We start from the raw sequence: 24,256 nt of genomic DNA, 5'->3' as shown, positions 1-24,256 counted from the left end.
CCAGCTTTTCTCTGGGGCTCTGTGTGTTGTACTGGTAAAACAAGGATCCTTGATGGTGTCTACAATGTATCGAATAATGAACATACTGCTCTGCCACCAAGACCCTGGTGAAGAATTGCATTGTTCCCATCCATAGCACACTGTACTGACTGTGATATGAATCCCATGATGTTCTGCTCATGCTGTGCAAGATAGGGGCCAAGCTGACTCCTAAGGAAGAAAAGGGTTTTTTGTTTCTTTATTTGTTGCGCAGTCCTAGGGCTTGAACTCTGGGCCTGGGCACTGTCCCTGAGATTTTGTGCTCAAGGCTAGTGTTCTACTACTTGAGCCACAGTTCCATTTCTGTCTCTCTTTTTTTTTTGTAGTTTATTAGAGCTAAGAGTCTCATGGGCTTTCCTGCCCTTACTGGCTTCAAACCGAGATTCCCCAGCTCTCAGCTTCTTGAGTAGCTAGAATTATGGGTATGAGCAACTGGTGCCCACTAGGGAGAAATTTAAACAAACAAACAAAAGTCCAAGAAAATTCAAAAGAATACAATAAAGGGGAGAGGGGGGAATGTCAAAATCAGCAGTCTTTTGGAGGAGCAGTTCCAGCAGAGAAAGCTGCATTAAGTGCATTGCATTAAGAGCAAGCCATTGTGGCTGATCATGGCTATATGCTAAAGGCAAGGAGCTAAAATTCTGAGGATGATCAGTGCTTGGAAAGGCAAGTAAATCATCCGCCAGCCTTAGCTCATGAAATAAAGGTGTTTGTTGTTCAAATAATAGTAATAATTTTAAAATTCCACTTATTGCTCAAAAGAATATTGTAACATGGAATTAAAAACTTATATAAAAATTATTCATAATTCAACTACCATAATACCTATCTTGATTTTTTTCCATCCTTTAGTTTAAAACATTCATATGTGCAAATATATATTTTGTACATAACTATAACCACCATGTCTGCAAAGCTTTCTTTGTGTTGCCTTTAATAGTTAAGTTCAGTTTAAAATTCATTTTCATGAGTAAGTCAGCAAAGAGAACAAATTCCTCACTTCACTCCTGAATTTTAATGCCTGCTTCCAGTCTGCCATTTTGACTTAATGGAATTAAGCCATGTTTAGAGTTTGGCAAACAAAGAACATGAAAACTTAAAATTTAAGAGAACACATTAGAACTAGTTATGGCAAGAGAAACAACCATGATTTCAAGCTTGCATCAATTAAGATTCATTACTACTTTGTGCATTTTCTTATGGAATGATGTTATATGTCAGGTTCTTGGCAAACTTCTGTTCCCTAAACTTATACCACTTGTTCCATAGCCCTTCCTGTTCCTGCTTGTTTATCCTGAGGGCTGGCATAAGGCACCTCCACAAGCATATCTTCTCTAGTTTTACCATCCTGTGTACCCATCCACCTACAGTATTTTATTTCTACCAGAACCCTTAATCACTTTAGAAATATACTTTGTCAAGATGCTTATTGATGTCTTTTGCATTCTCCTTTAAGCTCTCCTAAGAAAGGTCTGAATTTTTTCCCACCAAGATAAAGGTCAAGTTGTATCAGAAAAAAAAGTTTGCACAGAGGAGGGTGATAGTTCTTGGGGAAGCAAGCTGTTATCGGGTAACTCCTTAAATTCCTCTTGCATATTTGGATGCATTCTAACTTTTTTGTGCCAGTCCTGGGGCTTGAAATCAGGGCCTGAGCATTGTCCCTGAGCCTCTTTGTGCTCAAGGTTAGCACTCTACCACTTGAGCCACAGGGCCACTTCCAGCTTTTTCTGTATAGTTAATTGGAGATAAGAGTCTCACGGACTTTCCTGCCCAGGCTGGCTTGGAACTGTTATCCTCAAATCTCAGCCTTCTGAGTAGCTAGAATTACAGTCATGAGCCACTGGCACCCAACTGCATGCTTACATTTTTAAACCACCTTAGACTTGCTTGTAGGACCTTTTTATAAAGTTCTGAAATTCTGTGGGATTTCTCTAGGCTTGCTTTCAATCAATAACTAGTTAATATTAGTAATTGGACTAATAAACTCCTATATCATTCCTATGTAAAGTCCTTGACAATTATCATGACAACATTTTCTCTTTTTTGTACATTTTTATTGTAAAAATACTGTACAGAGGGGTTATAGTTACATGAGCAAGGTAATGAGTACATTTCCTATCAAGCATTGTTGCATCCGCCTTTCTTTTTCCCCTACCATCCCTTCCCACCTCCACAATTACCACCCCTCCAAAATTGTAAAGTTCATTTTCAACATAGTGTCTTGTACATCTCATTGTTACAATGGGTTAACCTGTATCCCTATTTAAACATTTTGTTTTTCCCTTCCCCTCCCCCAATTAAAGAAGTGTATATACAAAATGCAGGGCCCCGACATTAAATACAGTGAAAACAGGGGTTATACCGTGGGGGAGGAACATACAAAGAAACAAAAAAAATCACATGGTGCATTATAAATGTGTTAGAAACAATAGCAAGAAAGAAAGAAAATATTTGTGTCCCTATCTTGGGGTTCATTTTGCTTAACATCATCTTATATTGTCATATGTACATAGCTTTTTGACCTTTTCTACATGTACTAGTTTTTGCAAATAAGGGAAACCATTGAGATTCCACCTCACCCCAGTTAGAATGGCTATAATCAAGAACTCTAATAACAACAGATGCTGGAGGGGATGTGGCCAGAAGGGAACCTTACTGCATTGTTGGTGGGAGTGTAAACTTGTTCAACCACTTTGGAAAGTAGTATGGAGGTTCCTCAAAAGACTCCACATAGAGCTCCCCTATGACCCAGCAATCCCACTTTTGGGCATTTACCGAAATGATCCACAACCAAGGTCAGACTAAAGCTACCAGCACAACTGTGTTTATCACAGCATTATTTACCATAGCTAAGATGTGGAACCAACCTATATATAGGAATTCTATGCCTCCATTAGAAAGAATGACATCAGCCCATTTGTTAAGAAATGGAAAGTCTTGGAAACTTTATATTAAGTGAAATAAGCCAGGCCCAAAGAAACATAGGGCCCATGACAAGATTTTCAGATGTTTCCCTCATGACCCTATGGATTGCTTAGTTTGGTTCAATTTGTCTCAATGGATATGGCACTATACATTGTTTTTCTTTTGAAAAATTGTCTAAGTTCATATTTGGTTTACTATGTAAATATAGGTGTTTTAAAAAACAAGGCACTATATTTTCCTGCTTGCTATTTCCAATGGATTTATATCTTATAAACCTTTACTCATATTTCTTATGGGGAATTTTCTGTACGTGTAAAAATTGACTTTCTGGGCTGGGAAGGTGGCTCAGTGGTAGAGCGCTTGCCTTGCATGCCTGAGGCCCTGGGTTCGATTCCTCAGCACCACATAAGCAAAAAGAAAAAAGCCGGAAGTGGCGCTGTGGCTCCAGTGGTAGAGGGCTAGCCTTGAGCTGAAAAGCTGAGGGACAGCACCCAGGCCCAGAGTTCAGGCCCCACGACCGGACCCCCCCAAAAAAAATTGACTTTCTTTTTTATGAGAAAATTCATTTGTGCTCAAACTAGATCTCAGTATTATGTGCCATACTTTCACAATTATTGTAAAATTATCTATTTGTGACAGATTTTAATTTAAAACTTTCTAGAATTGAAAATGATTCACCAAAGACCAGAGTCAATTATTGTTGGCCACATCAAAAAGTGAGAGTGTTCTGTTAAACAAAGCCAAATGCTGGTGGTTCACATCTGTAATCCTAGCTACTCAGGGGGCAGAAATCTGAAGATTCTTATTTGAATTTAGCCATCCAGCCAAGCATACAAATTCTAGGCACTCTTATCTCCAAATAACTGACAAAAACCTGGAAGTGAAGTTGTGGCTCAAGTGGTAGAATGCCAGAAAAATCTGAGCATGAAGCCTGAACACTGAGTTCAAGCCCCAATGTCAGTGAAAGAGTAAAATAAAAACAAATAATAAATAAAGTCTACTTCACAAAATATTGAAAATTCATAAGGCATCCCTCCTTTCTCTAGGGACTTCAACATTATTATCCGTGTGCTCAACTGCATATAAAAAGCAAGGAGTTATGGGCTTCTGAGACGCCGCCTCTTGCCACTGCTGTTCTCTTCTTAGAGATGACAGAGGTAGCACTAGAAGATTAAAGGAAAAATATTCCCTTTTTATTTACCTGTCGTTTATGCGTTTGTATAGTTGTTTTTATTATTGTAATACCATCCTGTGATTGTTTTCATCAGATGTTTATTTTCACTTTGCCTAAACTTTAAAAAATAATTTTGAGTCCCTGCTGCTGGAGCTTGGCGAGAGCACAACAGGAATGTTTAACAAGTAAGAAAACTGCAACCGAACCAAGATAGTAGAAAGTCCGGGGCTGAGGTGGGGTGGACCCTGGTCTTCCAGGCCCCGCCTTCCTGGCCGCTATCTTCCTCCTTCCTACTTTTCCTGGCCTGACCGATCCTAGGGCCTGGCTTCCAGATCTCACCTCCAAGTCCCGCCTCTCAAGGCCCCGCCCCGGCCGGTCGCCATGTTGTTCCCTCTGCCCTGGACGGGAACCACTGTAGCTGTAGCGCGGTAGTGCTGCGGCTCTCTTCTACGCGCCGAGGCTCCGGCGGTCTTTCTCCTTCATCACACCCAGGTGAGCAAGCCAGTCGCTCCCGGGGCGTCTTCCTTGGGGCTGAGAGGTGAGCCAAGCTCGAGACTCCCTTCGGGGCCGAGCTTGGAACCCTTGGTGGAGACGAGCGCGGCCCGGGCTTGGGCGGCGGGGCTTTGGGCGCGCTGGGCTAGCGCGGGCCTTCAGCTGCAGGGGGTGGGGCGTGCTTTGTTGACCCGGGGCTCCTTCTCGGGACCTACCGGGCCCTCCCTCCCGCGGAAGGAGAACACACACACGCACACACCAGGGAAAAAAAGAGAAAAGGAAAACACTATTGAAGGGAGGAAGAGGCTGGATAAAGACACCCACAGGGACAGCTAATGCAACGACCTGGTTCTACACCAGCCTTTCCTTTAACCACCCTGGGAGGGGACGCATACCTGCACGCTCCAGACCAAACCCTACTCCCGAATGACTAATGCAGGGAAAGCAAACGCGCTCCGGTCGATTTTGGTGACCTCTCACATGCTACCTAGCTGAAAGTTTGCTCAACATCTTGTGACCTGGCCGGTGAAGAGCTTGGAATGTAAAGCCACTTCTAGGGGGATGCAGGCGGTTTAGGGCAGTATCTGATGCAGACACTGGCTAAGGTTTCAAAATTGCATTCCTTTCTTTCTTCCAACTTAGTAAGCAGAAAGGCAAGATGAGAATTTTAAGTGCTGACCAAATGGTTGGTGGAGATATATTTTTAAGCGATGACACATCCCGTGATCATAGTTTTTTGAGGAATAACTTTGCTAAAGTTTCCAAATTGGCACGTGACCACTGATTTTTTTTTCCATACGATTTCAGACTCTAAAATCGATAGAATTTAATCTTTTTTTTTTCTTTGAATGTCTTTGTCTTCTCTCTTTCACCACTAGTGGAAAATCCCAACTTGGTCTATAATCTCAGAAGCTGTCTGGGGTGCCAAGAGTTGAAAGAAATTCGGAGCTATTTACTTAGGATTTTTTTTTCCTGGTGCTGAGGACTGAACTTGGGGTCTTGGACTTGAAGTGTTCATCCACTGAGCCAAATCCCCAGCTCTCAGGAACTTTTAAGAAGTCTCCTTTTAGTTTGTCTTTTAGAAGCTCATATTGAAGTTAGTCACTAGTTCTGTAGAATGCCTCTTAGACTTTCATATCTAATTGTGGCAATCTGGTGATTTCAGTAGTTTTGTGTCCATTGTGGTAAAACTCCCTTGCTTATACTAAGAACATTTGTAGTTTGGGGTTGGTTTATTTTGGACACTTTCCGTAATATCAGAATTTTTAGTTTATCATTAGGTGGAAGGTTACATTAGACTGGCAAAACCTAAATAAAATAGCCTTTTCTTGGAGACCAGGGAAATATTTCCAACTTCTTTTTTATTTCTCTGCCTCAGCTACTTCCATACACACTACTGTATTTGGAAAGCCTGAAAGGAAGTTCCTTTGTTCTAGAAATTAATTTTTTTTGGACGGTTGTGAGGCTTGAACTCTGAGCCTGGGCGCTGTCCCTCAGCTCTAGCTCAAGTCTAGCATTCTACCACTTGAACCAGAGCGCCACTTCCTAGATTTCTGGAGCTTTTTATTGGAGATAAGAGTCTCACGGACTTTCCTGCCTGGGCTGGCTTTGAACCACCATCCTCATATCTCAGCCTCCTGAGATCTAGCGCCCAGCTAGCAATTAATTTTTTTGTGCCAGTCCTGGGACTTGAACTCAGGACTTGGGCACTAACTCTGAGCTGTTTTGCTCAAGAATAGTGCTCTACCAGTTGAGCCACAGCTCCACTTTCAGCTTTTTGGTGGTTAACTGAAGATGGTATCATGCACTTTGCTGCCAGGACTGGCTTAGAATTGCAATCCTCAGATCTCAGGCTCCTGAATAGCTAGGATTACAGGTGTAAGCCACTGGCACCCAGCTAGAAATTATTTTTTTAGACTTATTTGATTTCTTACCATTTAACCCTACTTGTATTAGGATTGCATTAATATAATGTTTTATTCTCATTGAGTTGCTGTGCTAATAGCTCCATTTTACAGATGAGGAATTCATTAGAAGGCAGGAAGGTTAAGACTTTCCCAAGGTCACACACATGCAGTAAGACAGCAGGTCTTCAAAGCAGGTGATATTAGTTGTAATTCTCAACTAGGGGACAGTTTTGCTCCCTCCCCCACCTGGGGTGGGCAGGGGAGGTGCTGTTGGTCTCTACTTCCTTTAGGCTGGAAGGGATAAACATCCCATTGCCTATGAGACTGTCCCTCCTTCCAATGAGTTATTTGGCCTAAAATGTTGCTAGTATTGGGTTTGAGAAACCAGGGCTCACATTTCAACTGTTTCTGTAGTTCTTCAAGTTTATTGTCATTTTACTAGTTAGGAAAGTAATTTTATTATTATAAAAGCAAACGGGAGAAATTCTCTCCATTAAGAGGCATAACGATTGGAAAGATGGAGTAGTTAGTTGGGTACTGGTGGCTCACATCTGTAATCCTTGAAGACTGGGATCTGAGAATCACAGAAGCCAGCCAGAACGTAAAAGTCTCTGAGACAGCTTCCTCAAGTTAACCAGCAAAAAGCTGGAAGAGTCTGTGGCTTAAATGGTGGGGCTCCAGCCTTGAGTGGAAAAAGCCAAGGGACTTTTTCAAGCTCCAATACTAGCACACACACAAAGATGAGAGAGTAATGGGAGCCACATCTGTGTATTTAGTGGATTCCATTTCCCCATTATCCCAATTGTCTACAAACAATTTTTGAGCACCTGATAGAAAGATGCCACAAGAATGGTAGGGTAGAGGGAGCCTCAACCTTCCTGAAGCTTACATTCTAATCACTGTCATCAGGTTCTGACATCATCCAGAATTTATTGCCTGGACTACTCAAGAACAGAGGTCAGGGGTTCATTAAGAAAACAAAACAGGAGCTGGAAATGTGGCCTAGTGGTAGAGTGCTTGCCTAGCATGCATTGAAACCCCAGGTTCGATTCCTCAGTACCACATACATAGAAAAAGCCAGAAGTGGACTATGGCTCAAGTAGTAGAGTGCTAGCCTTGAGCTGAAGAGCTCAGGGACAGTGCCCAGGCCTAGAGTTCAAGCCCCGCCCCCCCCAAAGAAAACAAAACACCTCCACACCTAGCACAGAAATACCTGTGTCTTGAAATTTACTGTGGGCAGACTAAGGTGAAATGGGGAAAAGTTGATAGATTCTTCATAACTTCGTACAGTTGACCCTTTGTGACCATTTACAAGAACCAAATACAGAAAAAAGCCTTTTTTGGTGCTGGTCCTGGGGCTTGAACTCAGGGCCTGGGCACTGTCTCTGAGCTTTTTTGCTCTAGGCTAGTACTCTACCACTTGAACCACAGCTCCACTTCTGATGTTTTGGAGGTAAGAGTCTCATGGACTTTCTTGCCTGGGCTGGCTTCAAACCACCATCCTCAGATCTCAGGCCTCCTGAGTAGCTTGGATTACAGTCATGAGCTATCAGTGTGCCTGACCTTATTTTTCTTTTTATTTTTTAGACGGGATCTTCATTTGCAATCTTCCTAACTCAAGAATCTATTCTAGTTGAGCATACAATTCTTCATTAAATTTAGCTTCAGTAGACAATACATATGCATGTATTGTATCTTTGAAATCAAGAAAAAAAAATAAATGATGCAATTTTAAAAATAGCTTTTACATAATTTTCTTTTTGGTGTCTTCCAGCCTGTTTATTCCATGCCTAAGACCAGGCATTTGAAAAAAAAATGTACCGCTTCATTCGGATGCCAGTTATAACTGTTAGGTAAACTTCAGGAGTGGTTGGTTGAGAGAAATCGAAAAGATTGGCTCTCTTTAGACATTCATTCCTGGGAAGTGTTAACTCACGTAGTTAATAGAGCATCTTTTGATGGTAGCTTTAGTTTTCAACTCAAGCCCAGTATCTTCTTTGTTAAGAGGGAATTTATCTGCCTCTTTGTAAAAAAAATTTTTTTGTCAGTTGTGGGGCTTGAACTCTGGACCTGGACACTGTCCCTCAGCCCTTCAGCTTAAGGTGAGCATTCTACCACTTGAGCCACAGTGTCACTTCCGGTTTTCTGGTGGTTAATTGGAGATAAGAGTCTCTTGGACTTTCCTGCCCGGGCTGGCTTTGTACCACCATCCTCAGATCTCAGCCTCCTGAGTAACTAGGATGATAGGCGTGAGCCACCAATGCCCAGCTCTCTGCCTCTTATCAGTTTTCCACTATGATGAGCAGGAGTGAGTATGCTGAATTACACACCTGGAAAGGATTGCTGTCACATGGGACCTAACAAAAAGCATATGTTTTATGTGGGAAAGGTCAAGAGGAATTGATGCCAGAGGACTCTTGCTCAATCTTTAGTTGTTTTGCTGCTTTGGCCAAGTTAGATCACCACATTTCTTTCTTTGTAAAATGAGAAGATGGTTGTATATCATAGTCTCAATAAGAGTTTTGGCACCATATAGGGACAGTAAATTTTGTCCCTCACAATTTGTTGGTTAAGCAGCAAGGGGAAATCAGCATATTAGGGGCGGATGTTTGGACAATGCGTCAAACCTGAAAGCTATCTAGATAATAAATTTGTTAGTCAAAACCTAGCCTAAGAAAATAGAGCTTGTGACTAAGTAGGTCATACAGAGACCATTTATTAAGGATTTTGCAGGGAGGGGTTGAAGTGAACTCACCAAGAAAAAAAAACACCTCTGGGAGTTTGGTGGGAAGTTGGGCTAATAGAAGGCCTTGATAGCTGAGGATGGAGACCGAGGAACCACCTCCATGTGTAGGTAGAGGGATAGAGAGCCCAGATTTACAGCTGTCCAGGAGCTTAAGTTTGCCTGGGCTGCTTAGATAATTTGGAGGGAAAATCTGTTTCCCAGTGTGACTCTTGATGTTGTATATGTTGTAAAGTCATGATCTGGTATTTCCACATTCTGGATTTTTCCATTTTTGTTAACTTTTGACCATAGGGAGTTGGGGCTTAAATGTTGCTGATCATGAACATAGAAAGGATGGCCAGATGTGGTTAATACTAGTAAGGTAACAGCTCCGTCTATAGGAGTAGAGGAGTATTTTTTTGGAAAACGAAATTGAGAAATGAAGCCCACAGTCCAGGCTTCACATTCTGTGGACACAATTCCTCTTTTGTCTTAGGTCTGATGTGTTATAAATATATGCTGTTGTTTGACAGGGGATGGAGAAACAATATAGAAAAACTCCGTACATTCATTTCATGACCATATTCTTTAAGCATGAAGGAAAGACTGTAGAAGAGTATAAAGGAGCTGAGCTGTTTTAATTCCAAGTTCTCTTGAATTGGATTAAGTTTGGGGTTACAGTAACTAAGGTAACTTCCAGAAGGTTTTTAGAAGAGTGCATGTGTTATCAGTGTTAAAGAAACCTTACAGATTTGTTTCTAGAACTTGCTATGTAAAACTGATGGATAAGAGCGCTCAGATGATTCTAAGTTCAAAAAAAATTTAAAAGTCAGGTTTGGGGCTGTAGCTTACTAGTAAGTAGAGTGCTTGGTTAGCTTGTGCAGAGCTCAGGGTTTACTCCCCAGTAAGGTAGAAATCATTGGATTAAACTGGGTTCTGGTGCTCACACCTATAATCCTAGCTACTCAGGAGGCTGAGATCCAAGGATAGCAGTTCAAAGCCAGCCCAAGAAGGAAAGTCTTTGAGACTCTTATTTCCAATTAACCACTAGAAAACCAGGAGTGGAGGTGGGCTCAAAGTGTTAGAGAGCTAGCCTTGAGCAAAAAGCATTCAGGACAGCACCCAGGTCCTGAGTTTAAGCCCCACAACCCACCAGAAAAGAAACAGGAAGGAAGGAAGGAAAGGAAGGAAGGAAGGAAGGAAGGAAGGAAGGAAGGAAGGAAGGAAGGAAGGAAGGAAGGAAGGAAGGAAGGAAGGAAGGAAGGAAAGGAAGGAAAGGAAGGAAAGGAAGGAAAGGAAGGAAGGGAGGAAGGAAGGAAAGGAAGCAAGGAAGGAAGGAAGGAAAAAATAAATTATTGAGTTACCGTTTACAGCTATAGGACTTCTGTAGTTTACCTCATTCAGGTTCATGCTGGCGTATTTGGCCAGGTGAACATAATTGAAAACACAGGATGTAGTTGAAAATCCAAACAGAAAAGCTGCTAGATGACCCCACACATAAGTGAATGCAAAATATCCTCTGGAATGAGTTGTAGTATTCTTAAATTAAATTTGGAAAATAGTTGTTTTGGAGCAAATGGCTGCCACTGTCCTATTCTGCATTCAATTTATGCATAGCACTTGATTTTTATCACAGCTATCCTCGAGGAAGCCCAGTTTCATAAATAAATGATGTCATTAAAGGGAATGTGTGCAACCTACTGTTGAAATTGTGAACTCCCTGGAGCATGGTGTTCTTCAGAGTATCTCTATTTTCATCAAAAATTTTAAAATAGCCTGCCCTGCCCCTGTGAGTTTGCCATAATGCTTTGGGGGCACCTCAGCACAGTTTCAGAACCACAGGATTAGAAGCTGGTTTTTTCCATGATGGTTTATGGACTGCTAGGTTCCATGGTAAGGGAATAAAGCATCAAAGCTGATTTGTTAGCTGCACACTCACGGGTGGCTCATGCTTGTAGTCCAAGCTACTCAGGAGGCTGAGATCTGAGGATCGCAGTTTGAAGCCAACCTGAGCAGGAAAGTCCATTTAACCAGCTTTTTAATTCCCTCCCCCTCTCCTTTCCATGTCAGTGAGCTTTTCCCTTGGGCTCCTCCCTAGTTAATGGGTGCAGTCTGAGGATGCTGACATTTTGGTTGCTGAGCTGAAGAGAACAGGGGCAAAAGAAGGGAACCGCAGATCAGGTTTCCCATGCTGACATTTTGGTTGCTGAGCTGAAGGGAACAGGGGCAAAGGACCCCAGATAAGGTTTCCTATGCAAACTGCCCCTGCATCCCTACCAACCCTACTTTCCTTCCTGTTTTCTCTCCCATTTTCTGCTGCATGTGAACTTAAGGGCTTCTGGTATGGCAAGATGGGGGGTGGTCATCCTTTTGGAAACTGCTCCAGCTTTCAGCCCTAACCCTCTTTATGGTCTCAAAGAAGTGCTTGTGAACTGTTTAGCTCTTTTTCAGTTCTGTGGTGGAATCTCCAATTCAGTTGTTTCTTCTAGCATTGGGTTTCTTCGAGTCTTTGCTGTCTCTACTGGACTGACCCATTTGTTTTCCAGCTTAGGTTTGTTGCTGACTTGAATCTGCAGTTGTTCCTTGTTGGTGACCTTTGTGGGCATTCATTTGTTAGTCTTTTTCTGTCATTTGATGGGAATGAACATAACTAACTTTTGGCCTCCCGGTTTAATTAGATCCAGGGAAGTTATTTAATCTTCGTGAACTTACAACCTGTAAATCATTGGTTATAGTGTCCAACTTGGAAGTGATTTTAAGGTGCTGCATGCTAGATACTTAGTAGACATTCTGTAACTATTGGCTGCTGATATCACTATAACCCTAGCATTTATTATTTGAGCCAGCAAGACAATAGGTAATAGGAAATCCCTACTTTTGAATACAAGTTTTTCAGCTCCGTGTCTGATCTAAATTAAAGGTACTTACTTGCTTATCTAACTTGAAGAGAGGTGTAATAATCACATTCCTTAAGTGATAGCAGAACCTGTACATCAACAATCGGATTTGGTTTATGTTTTGTTGCTTGAATAGATTTTCTAGTATATATGGTCCAATTCATTCCTTTAATAAATTTTCTTTCTGAACTACCTAGCCATAATTCACAGTATTCTTTTCTTTTTTTCTTGAAACAGGGTCTAGCTATCTAGCCAGGATGGCTTCAAATTTGGAATACTGCTTTAGCTTCCAGAGTGCTGGGATTATAGGTGCAAGCTACTACACTGGCTTCTCAGTGTTCCTATCTTGACTTCTTGTATTTCTTTGTTAAATTCATCTTTCAAGGTACAGCCTTACGTTTTCTCCACTATTTTATTGTCAACAACCATCTTAAGTCCTTTATTACACATAGATTTATGCCTGGCCCTTAAATCAAATAAAGCACCTTCACTTCCTGAGATTAGTAGTTTCCTGTGAGTAAGGCTGTTTACTGAACTGTCACAGTTTGTGGTCAAAGTGTAGTGTAACCAAGTTCCATGGGGAAGGAAAACAAGGGGACATATTGATGCTGAATAATGATGAAAAGTATTATGTGATGTACAAATATCACTTGTGATATAGAAATGATACATGAATTGATCATTGGAAGTGTGGGTGGTTCCAATCTTATGCAGCCAGGTGCTGGTGGCTCACACCTGTAACCCTAGTTATTCAGGAGGATGAAGTTTCCAAGCCAGATAGAGCATAATAGTTTGTGAGGCTCCATCTTTATTAACTAGCAAAATGATAGGCTGGAAGGTTGAAATGGTGGAACACCAGCCATAATGAACAAGAAAGGCCCTGAGTTCAAGCCCTAGTGCTGCCCCCCTGCAAAAAAATCTGACACAGCCTCTTTTTAGTCTTTCTAGAGGAAAGCTTAAGCATACAAGCTTCAATCCACACAGTCATCCTGATTCCACGTCTGATTCTCTTAAGCTCAATTGTGAACTACCACATTATAGGTCTGTACTACCCAACATCTCTCCCTTTCCTAGCCGTTAGGTAATGCTGAATGGTTGACTATTTTACCTCCAAAGTGGTCTGTTCCTACTGTAGTTTTTTTTTTTTTTTTTTTTTTTTTTTTTTTTTTGCCAGTCCTGGGGCTGGGGCTTGAACTTAGGGCCTGGACACTGTCCCTGAGCTTCTCTTGCTCATTGCTAGCAGTCTACCACTTGAGCCACAGTGCTACTTCTGTTTTTTTTTTTTCTGTATATTTGATACTGAAGACTGGAACCAAGGACTTTATGCATGCTAGGCAAGCACTCTACCACTGAGCAGCATCCCAATCCCTGTAGTTTTTCTTTTTTTTTTTTCATTGCAATTTTTATTTTTTGTGAACATACTGTACAGAGGGGTTACAATTACATGGGCAGGATAATGCGTACATTTCTTACCAAGCATTGCAGCCTCCTCCTTTGTTTACCCTTCACATCCCTTCCCAGCCTCCCCCCCGCCCCCCCACCTGTAGTTTTTCTTAATTGTGCTTTGTTATTGTTTTGTTTTTGCTGTACAGCTAGCTAGTATACATTTGACTTAATAGCTTCCCTTTCTTGGTTTTTGGTCGCATTCAGTGGGACAATCAGGAAGACTTTAGAAAGCAACAGTGGAACTCTTTAAGCTGAGGCACACCTGAATGAAGATACAAGGAAATAAAAACAGCTCAAGCAAATCTAGGAAGAATTTTGAGATTATTCATGCTTTTCTTTGCTTGGTTTGTTTGAATACCAAGATTTTTCTTCCTTGCCCTTTTTCCCTTTCCTTCTGTGTGTATGTGTGTGCGCACACATGCGTAGTGTGTGCACATGCCTGCATCAGTCCTGGGGCTTGAACACAGGGCCTGGGCACTATCCTTGAACTGTTTTTTGGAAGTTAATTGGAGATAAGAGTCTCATGGGATTTTCTGCCTGGGCTGGCTTTAAACTGCGATCCTTAGATCTCAGCCTTCTGAGTTGCTAGGATTACAGGCCTAGTGCCTGGTTAAATTTTTATTTTCAGTTTGTGTGTTTTGGTTTGAGACAGAGTCTCATCATGTAGCCCAGGCCGGCCTTGAACTCAGTCCCCCCATAGGGATTACAGGCTTGTGCCTGCCATCATGCTGACTTTGAACCTCCGTTTAACTATGAAATTAAATGGAATGGTGACAAGTACATTCAAGGTGACTGCAAAGGCACTTACGAATTTGAGAGAAGAACAATCTCTGTAATTTTAAAGTAGGAGTGAAATATTCAACTTAAAATGTTGGAAATGGAAACCAGGCAAGAGCTTAATGGAGTTTGCAAGTCTGTAGTCTGAAAAAGGAGTTCACAAAGGAGGCCATCTCCCTTTGGCAGACCATTAGAGGAACATGATTTTTTAATGTTTGCCAGCTCCCTGTTGCAGTCAATCAATAATACTTATTTTAATACTTATTTTAAAGCTTACAAATAAGAATCAATTTTTTTGTTCCCACTCATGTATTTTAGTAGATCTCAAAAATAGAATGGAGAAAGAACTGATAGAGAAACAAGTATACATACAGAAAGTACAATACAATAATAGAAAAAGAATAAAAGAGGAAGGGATTTATTTTAGCATTTATTTGCCCCTCACTATGCAGAGAATTGTACAAGCTCCATGAGACAAAAAGGGTCATTAGGTGTTATGTGTGTCCCTCTCAGGAAACTGAGCTGTATTTGGGAAACAGATAACATATGTAACTGAAAGTGAATAGAGCATATAAACAAATGAGAGTATATAACAGAAGTGGGAATGACAGTGAGTGCTAAGAAAACAAAGATTAGGTTCTGGGGTAGCCATTGAAGGCTTCTTGCACCAAATGATTGGAACTTGGCTTCTTTATGGCTTGGATTTGTTGTTGTTGTTGTTGGTCATGGGTCTTGAACTCTAGGCCTGGGCACTCTACCCGAGTTCTTCAGTTCAAGGCAAGTGTTCCACACTTGAGTCACAGTGCCACTTCCGGTTTTCTGGTGGTTAATTTTCTGGTGGTGAGACAAGAGTCTCACGGACATTCCTGCCCAGGCTGGCTTTGAACCTCGATTCTCAGATCTCAGCCTCCTCAGTATGTAGGATTACAGGTGTGAGCCACCGTCGCCTGGCTTATGGCTTAGATTTTTACAGCTATCTGATTAGGAAAGGGATGTCATAGCCCAAGCAAAGACACATGATCAGCAAATCCAGAGATAGGTTTGGGTAGGGGTGTTGAATTGTAGGGATACAATTGGAACAGATTTAAAGCTAAGGTTGCCTAGCTCTTTGAATGCCATGTTCAAAATCCTATGTAATAATAATGAAGTAAGTTGATTTAGATACCTGTAAGAAAATGGAGGCAGTGAGATCTATAGCCAGTACCAAATGTTTAGTGACTACATTCATATTAACTAAGTATCTTCTTGATCCTGACGCTTTTATATTCTGCACTCTGTTTTATTTCGTTGTGGGCTTTGGTATCTACAAGTCAGAGAAGGCCAAAGGAAAGGGTGCTACTGAGAAACTATTTGTAAGCAATTGAACATGAGACACACAAGCACATAATTGAAATGTTGAGAAAATAGTGTTAGGAGAAGAGAGACTTAAAAGGCTTTTTCTTTGTCTTTGGAGTTGGAGAAGCTGTTGAAAACTTGTTTCATTTTCTTTCTTGCCAGTGACCTGCTTATCCAACTTACCATTTAGATGGGTGTTCTGCTGTGTGGGTGCTACATGTTGGCACACATTAATGTAAAAACTTTTATGGGAATATTCATAGCTACATAACTCACAGTAGCCAAAAGTAGAAGAAACAACCCAAGTCATACTATTAAGGTAGTATATCTATCTATTGTTTGTATAAAGAAATTCCAGGGTGGGAAAGCTCGGTCCGTGGAAACATTGGTATATGAAGCGGGGAAGACTTGAATGCTTTTCATTGATTCCCTCCACTGCCTGCCCATGTTGATAAGTTTACATGGCCCATGAATGATGTTATAAATATCTAAATGGCCCTGTCAGAAAAAAGAATTTGGATGCCACTAAAGGAGTAAGGAGATCATTTGTAGCTTTAATTATATAAATCCAGTTCTAGGGTAGAATTTCTAGTTCTCAGGGTATCTCTGTATGTATAGCATGTATATGTGCATGTGAATGTATATGTGTATGAATATATTCTCACATACCACAATCACCATTTTGAAGTATACTGTCCAGTGGTTTTTCAGTCACCAACTTGTACAACCATCTCTGCTAATTCCAGAATTTTTTCATCCACCAAAAGAACCCTGAAAAATATAAAATAAAAAAGACAAGACAGTAGCAAACCTTGACAAAAATCTATCGTTCTGATTTTAACAAATATTCCTCGTTTACCTTCCCTCATTCACTTGCAACCATAATTCTACGGGATCTGGACTAGCCCATCATGCTCCTGTCTTCTGATTTCTTCCCTCTTGCTGCTGAGCTTTGCTTGGTCAAATTCCCCTCTCTTCCGTCGGTGAGGTCTGGGTCCTAAGGTCACTGTGTGGCTAGCACAATCATTGAGACACATCACACTGGTAACCTATGTACAGTCTCTCATTAGCACAGTGTAACACAACCCAGTTTCCCTTTGGTGTTGGCAGGTGAAACAATTGGTTTCTGTTTACAGGATCACGTTGTATGCAAAGTAGGTCTTCCCACATAGTTCGATGAGATAGTGGTGTGCAAAATCTAGGTCTAATTAAGGGAATTCAGTTTGCACTTTGTGCTTCTCACTGGGGGAGATGGTCAGACACTATTTTTAAGTTCTGTGGCTTTGGATGAATAGTTAGATTCTAATTCTTGCCACTGGGGTGTGACATACGTGGTTTTTGTGTGTTATGTCACTCTTACTCAGAGTAGGGCTATGTGTGTGTGGTTTGTATCCTTAAGTGTCTGGCTCATAGATAGCACTCATTAAATCCATGTTGAAAAACTGTTTTCCTACCTGTTCTATGGAGCTCTAGGCTTCTGTGGAGAAGTTGAAAACATTTGACTTACCCTTCATTTAAAACATTTTAAATTACTTATGCTCTACTAAAACAGGAGTATACTCAAAATGTACCCGATTCCTTATATTGGCAGACTAGATCACTTATCCCTATTCAGTTCTTAAACAGTTGAAAAGACTATTGCTGTCTGGAACTATTTATTTTTCACTCTGCTTTTACAACTGTAAGACTCATAGAAACAAAAGCTAAAGCAGAAGTGATTGTAGTAGCCCAGTGGGTTAAGTACTTGGGCTTTAGCATCATTCTTCCCCATTTACATCTTACTCCCACCTTTCACTGGTTGTGTAATCTTCAATAACTGATGTCACCTCCCTTGAGTCTGTATCTTCATGTATGATGTAAGACTAGTAAGAAATGTATGAGGAATAAAATGGCAACAGGGCTCAGTCAGTGTTGGCTGTTATTGTTATTTTATCCTTAATTCTGAAAGTCAACATTTTGCTGGATACCTGTGGCTCATACAAAAATTCTCGGTACTCAGGAAAATGAAGGTTCTAAGCCAGCCAGGGCATACAAATTCAAGGGACTTGTCATCTTGCTAACCAGCAAAAAGCTAGAAGTGGAGGTGTGCCTCAAGTGGTAGAAGATCTGTCTTGCAAGCGTGAGGCTGTGACAAATGGGTGGGTGGGGTTGAAACTTAGAGAAAGAGTCCTTGTAGTTTAGCACAGTTCTACATAGGTACCACAGGGAAACCTTCACACTGAATTTGATGCTTTGGCTATCTAATGTAGAGACCGCATGTAACTTGTTCTGGCTCTAGCTCTTTAGCTAAACAGTTCAATGTAAAACTAATGGCCATAGAAAGAACCTGTCTGTAAAACTGCCAGTAAAGATTGCTTCATGTGTTCAGTTCTCAGGAATTTCCCTTCCTCCTTTAATGAGCCTGGTACTGTAATGAAACCCTTGTGTCCTGTCATATGAGTGAATCTTTCCAGAAACTCTACGAGGTAGGTAATGCTGCTCTTGTTCAAGCTGTTAAGTAGCTTGACCACCTACAGGAGTGTGCTCTGTCCATTAGAACTTGCCAGAAGCAAGTTCTTCTTTCTGATGGTTGTTAGTGACTCAGAGAAGTTTTCCTTTGCTCTGGATGCCCAGAAGCCTGCCTTGTACCACATTGCTGCCACCTCTCCCTTGCTGCATGGTTCCTCTGTTTTTCCTTGAGTATGAGATCCATTTCATTCTATGGAATATGACTTATTCTCAGCCACTCAAAATCTGGGCAAGTTTTGAAGAATTCATGAAGTATTATGTTTTGTTTCAATTTTATTTTATATATTTGATTAGTGTATATCAGTTATTGTGGGGGAGGGATTTCATGTTAGTTCACACATGTTCACATTGTATTCCAATCAATTTCACCCCCTCTATCAAACTCCCTCCCTTCCTCCTCCTAAGAAATAGCTTTCCCAACAGCTTTCCAAATTGCTTTTCTTCTATTTTATTCTTTTTTTTTTTTTTTGGTTGGTCGTGGGGCTTGACCTCCGGGCCTGGGCGCTGTGCCTCAGCTCTTCAGCTCAAGGAGAGCATGCTAACACTTGAGCCACAGGGCTGCTTCTGGATTTCTGGTAGTTTATTGGAGATAAGAGTCTCACAGACTTTCCTGCCTGGACTGGCTTTGAACCGTGATTCTCAGATCTCAGCCTCCTGAGTAGCTAGGATTACAGGTGTGAGCACCAGTGCCCGGGTTATTTTATTCTCTCCTTAATATAATTTTTAGGTATCTCTGTATGAGCAACTCAGTAAAAAATGGTGAGCAGATATACTTTTTGTTGAAATAAAGAATCTGGTGATTGTGTGAGTACGGATGAACTGGTAGAGCATTTTGCTTAGCAGGGGTAAAAAAAGCCCGGGATTTAATATCCAGGACCTAAGAAGAAAAAAGAATCTGGATGGTAATAGAAGTTAAGTATTTCTTTCACATCGTAGTTCTTATTCTTACTCTCGAAATTGTGAAAATAAATGTATATCACAAATGTGAGTTTTCTGTTGTTTTCTTTTTCTTTGCAGATTAATGATGCTTGAACTGAGCTGTTAAGGTAAGGTTTAGGACCTGTATATCTTTTTCTTTTCAGACTTGCTTGAATTTAGTTGTATAATGTAAGTAATATTTAACCATAGTGGAGATTATTGTCTTTGGACAATCATTCCAAATTGGAATTTAAGAGATTTCATATTACATTTTAGTTAAAATTTTAGAATAACATAGTAAGATACTTTGATTTATTTAAATACTTGAAGAAATTTCAAGGAATTCTCTTTTTAGAGAATAAGAAAGGAACATTTTTTAAAAAATTTTTTTATTGTAAAGATACTATACAGAGGGTTACAGTTACATGAGTGGGGTAATGAGTACACTTCCTCTTGAACATTGTTACCCCCTCCATTGTTTTCCCCCTACCATCCCCTCCCTCCCTCCCTTCCCCAAGGTTCTTTTTTTTTTTTTTTTTTTTGATTGTGATTAAGTGATTACTTAATTTCCGGAAATTCACAGTATTGTGGAATAATGATGCTCATTTAAAGTCACAAGTTCATTCTAACTTTCCTGGAGCAAATTGTCTATCACAGTCTGTAATATATAACGGTGCTCATATGTTATATACCATATATGTGGTCAGCAGCATGGGGATATTTAGTAGTGGTTCAACCAGATGAGTGGGAGTTCTTTGTTTCTTAAGTCCTGTTAGTTTTGTCATATCACCTAACATTTTGGATTCATCATCCACTTATCAGGGAGACCATGTACTGTTTGTCTCTTCGTTCTTGGCTTACCTCGCTCAACATGATTCCTTCTAGCTCCATCCATTTCCCTGCAAATGCCATTATTTTGTCATTTCTAATGGCTGCATAATATTCCATTGTGTATAGATACCACAATTTTTGGATCCATTCATCTGTGGTGGGGCATCTAGGTTGTTTCCATATCCTAGCTATTGCGAACAGTGCTGCAATAAACATGGAGGTGCACGTGTCCTTGTATATTGGTTCCTGTTGTTCAGGGTAGATGCCTAGAAGTGGTATGACTGGGTCGTAAGGGAGGTCAATCTTTAGCTTTCTAAGGACCCTCCAGACTGCTTTCCAAAGTGGTTGTATGAGTGTACATTCCCACCAGCAGTGTAATAGTGTTCCTCGTTCTCCACATCCCCTCCAGCATTTGTCGTTGGCTGATTTGTGGATGTGGGACATTCTGACTGGGGTAAGGTGGTATCTCAGGGTTGTCTTTATTTGCATTTCAGAAAGGAACATTTTTAACGTCCATATGCTCATTGTGATTTTGTTAATGTATAGATTGAATGAAATTGGCTAGTTAGATGTTTATTAGTGGAAATTAAAATAATTTGTGGGGCTGTGAAGGTGGCTCAGTGTCTGTAGAGCGCTTGCCTTGCATGCATGAGGCCCTGGGTTTGATTCCTCAGTACCACATAAGAAAAAAGAAAAAAAGCCAGGAGTGGCGCTGTGGCTCAAGTGGTAGAGCGCTAGCCTTGAGCTGAAGAGCTGAGGGACAGCGCCCAGCCCCAGAGTTCAGGCCCAACGACCCGACCCCCCCCCCAAAAAAAATTTGTGTACTTACACCACCATGTACGTTTGTATATAACTTGTTAGAATCAAAGAGGTAGTAATGTATATAATAATTATGTTAACAAATAGGAAGGTATGTGTGGGGGGATTCCCAAACTGTAGATTGGAAATATTTTAAAAATTGTTCCTGCCAGGTGCTGGTGGCTCATGACTATAAATCCTAGCTACTCAGGAGGCTGAGATCTGAGGATCGCGGTTCAAAGCCAGCCCAGGTAGGAAAGTCCATGAGACTCTTATCTCCAATTAACCACCTGAAAACTGGAAAGTGGCACTGTGGCTCAAAGTGGTAGAGTGCTAGCCTTGAGCGAAAAAGGCTTAGGGACAGTGCCAAGGTCCTGAGTTCAGGCCCCATGAGTGACAGACATACCCATAAAGATTATTCCTTATTTCCTGGTGTGTGGGGTTTGCATACCCCAAATTTCTTTGGTCAGAATAATGACAGAGAGTAGGAAATCCTGCATTATTATGAAAAAGTGATTATCAAAGTGACCTATTAAAAATTCTAACTTATAAAATCTCAAGGGATTCTTAAAACTTAATTTGGTAGCTGTTTGTAACTACTAGCATCTAAACTGTACACCAGCAACTAAGTATATATAATTACACATGATGTATTTTTCATGACACGTAACATGGGAGGCTGGTTTACACCAGCATCATCACAAACACACTGATGCACTATGAGGACTGGGTCATAAGAATTTTTCAGCTGTTTTATAGTCTTTGTGCCTACCATTTTATTTATATATATTTACATATTTTGTCTGATGTTGAGTCATTTGTTAGGTGGCACAACTAGTTTGTTTGCTTTTTTGTTTTGGTCATCTCTTGTTGTAGTTATTTAAGCAAGATTTCAAAAAAATTAAACAAAAGTTCTAATTTAGGGAATTGTTACCTGTGCTAGAAAATTAAGAAGGTTGAGGTCTTTTTACTACTGTAGTCAGGGCATTGACAGAACATCACCTTTGATATAAGTGTGGCTATATTTAAATGAGTTAAAATTACAAAAATGAGGCTGAGGTGTAGCTCATTGGAAGATTAAGTGTAATTATGCACAGGGCCTTCCCTGTGTTTAATCCCCAGCACCAAAAAAGGGCAAATTTGGTTCCTCCCATCGATCACATGTAATGACTGTCATAGTGAGTGTTTCCATCATTGTATACAATTCTGTTTTAAAGTTTATTTTCCTCTAGAAATTTTAGCATACTTAAAATGTTTAGTAATGAAATAGATACAAAGTTTGATTCAAAATAACTGGGGACAAAAACGAGTTAGGGTTTTATGGAAGAAACTGGATTTAGCATACACTGATAATTGATAAAGGTGGAATTAGGGCTCATGGGAGTTCAGAAGTTTTGAATATTTTTCAGTACGTTCGAAATGTCCCATAATAAAAAATGGAACAAAAACTCTCATTAGGAGCATTGCTCTCGTTGGCACTTAGAAGCAGCTGTCAAGAGGCACCAGCGATTCCACTCCCACAAGGCTGGTTCTTGGAGTATAGGAAAGTTGAATCTTGTCCTTGGACTTCCTTTAAAGGGGTAGTAGCACATCTTCCTTCCAGGTCTTTTTCATTCTATTCATAACTGTACAGGCTCATATATGCTAAGAGTTGGAGCTGCCCAAAGGAGTTTTGTGAATACAGAATGCTAGATTATATTAAAAAATTCCATTGCTACCGACACTCATTTTAGCAACTTAAAATAGTGCTCCTAATAAAGAGAAACTCTATTTACTCAGTGGTTGGTTTATTTCATTTCATACCCCAGTCAGTGAGCTTCTAGAAATCTCTGGCTTTTCTGCTTAACATTTCCTTTGTCTGGAGAAAGAAGAGGGAGAGGTAGTAGAGAACACCCCTAGCACAAGGAGCACCATCAATGAACACCATCCATAACTCAGCATTAGAGGGCTATTGGGAATTGTTAAGGAGTCTTGTGGACTTTTGTCCCTTTAACAGGCAGAGTGGCCTGTAGTCAGCTGGGCAGGATTATCTCTAAGTGTTGGGATGGAAGTCAGATTTTGCCTGGGGTCCTGGCCGCAGTACTAGTGTTGACCTGTGAAAGGGAAAAGTAAGCCCCTTCTAGCTCTTCCAGGACACAATGGGAAAGGATTGCCTCACACCTAGCAGTAAATGACAATTCTTGTTAGTTAGGGCTTCCCTTTACAAAGAGGAATCCAGGCTGTATGTTTTCTTTTTACTTAAGTGGTAGTAGCCCTACAATCATGCAGAGGAGTGTTGGATGTAAAAGGATGTAATGCTACCTTTTTCTGTTCCAGGGTTTTGAAGTCAAAAATCATTAATAATGGCAGGAAAATCCTCACTTTTTAAAGTAATTCTCCTTGGAGATGGTGGAGTTGGGAAGAGTTCTCTGATGAACAGATACGTAACTAATAAGTTTGATGCCCAGCTCTTCCACACAATAGGTGTGGAATTTTTAAATAAAGATTTGGAGGTGGATGGACATTTTGTTACCATGCAGATCTGGGACACGGCTGGGCAGGAGCGGTTCCGAAGCCTGAGGACACCATTTTACAGAGGTTCTGACTGCTGCCTGCTCACTTTTAGTGTGGATGATACACAGAGCTTCAAGAACTTGAGCAACTGGAAGAAAGAATTCCTATATTATGCAGATGTAAAAGAGCCTGAAAGTTTTCCTTTTGTGATTTTGGGCAACAAGATCGATATAAGCGAACGGCAGGTGTCTACAGAGGAAGCCCAAGCTTGGTGCAGAGAAAACGGCGACTGTCCTTACTTCGAAACCAGTGCAAAAGATGCCACCAATGTGGCAGCAGCCTTTGAGGAGGCAGTTCGAAGAGTTCTAGCTACCGAGGATAGGTCAGATCATCTGATCCAGACAGACACGATCAATCTCCACCGAAAACCTAAGCCAAACTCATCTTGCTGTTGATTGTAAGAGATAGTCCATGCATTCTAACCAGCTCACATGTTTACACACAGTAAACATGAGGGTGGCTAAATGAATTAGCGTTTGCAGCAGTGTTCATTTACTAATAAAATTAAACTAATGTATATTGCTGCTTCATTAATTGGTGGCAGAAGGGACACATCCACTCTGGGGAAATCTATTTACTCAGTAATGGCACCTTACACTTAGAAATTGTAATGGTTGTCTGATGTTTCTTTAATTTAAACATGTTAAGTTAGCACTAATGAAATGACCATGAATTTAATTGTACTTCAAACAAAAATCTTGGATATTCTGGAAGTTATACTTGTGTGTCCTTCCCCCCCCCCGAAAAATGGAAAACTACTTTTATATGTGTATATTTTTATGTAATTAGCATTCTATTCTTGGTTCGGGGAAATAATTCCTAAAGCAATAAATATTAAAGATTAAAATCTAATGTGTTTCTGTTGCATTGCTTTATATATTTATTTTATATCAGAGCATTTTTTTTTACTTCTCCCGTTTATTCTCCATTG

At 40.6% G+C, this 24,256-nt stretch overlaps 1 protein-coding gene across 3 annotated transcripts; it reads left to right on the top strand.

Moving 5' to 3' along the window:
- Window positions 1-4,515: 4,515 nt before the first annotated feature.
- Window positions 4,516-24,177, top strand: Rab9a (RAB9A, member RAS oncogene family). 3 transcript variants are annotated; one of them, XM_070040859.1, is made up of 4 exons: window positions 4,516-4,630; window positions 19,243-19,271; window positions 20,946-21,023; window positions 23,089-24,177. In XM_070040859.1, the coding sequence occupies exon 4, from the start codon at window positions 23,115-23,117 to the stop codon at window positions 23,718-23,720; it is 606 nt and encodes a 201-aa protein (XP_069896960.1). In that variant the 5' UTR covers window positions 4,516-4,630; window positions 19,243-19,271; window positions 20,946-21,023; window positions 23,089-23,114; the 3' UTR covers window positions 23,721-24,177. The 3 variants fall into 3 exon arrangements, with proteins under 3 accessions (XP_069896960.1, XP_069896961.1, XP_069896962.1); XM_070040860.1 differs by lacking the exon at window positions 20,946-21,023; XM_070040861.1 differs by lacking the exons at window positions 19,243-19,271; window positions 20,946-21,023.
- Window positions 24,178-24,256: the final 79 nt, after the last annotated feature.

Source organism: Dipodomys merriami, unplaced genomic scaffold (assembly GCF_024711535.1).
Source record: "Dipodomys merriami isolate MVZ:Mamm:240054 unplaced genomic scaffold, mDipMer1.0.p SCAF_3, whole genome shotgun sequence".
NCBI lineage: Eukaryota > Metazoa > Chordata > Mammalia > Rodentia > Heteromyidae > Dipodomys > Dipodomys merriami.
This window is presented reverse-complemented; position numbering and strand designations above follow the sequence as displayed.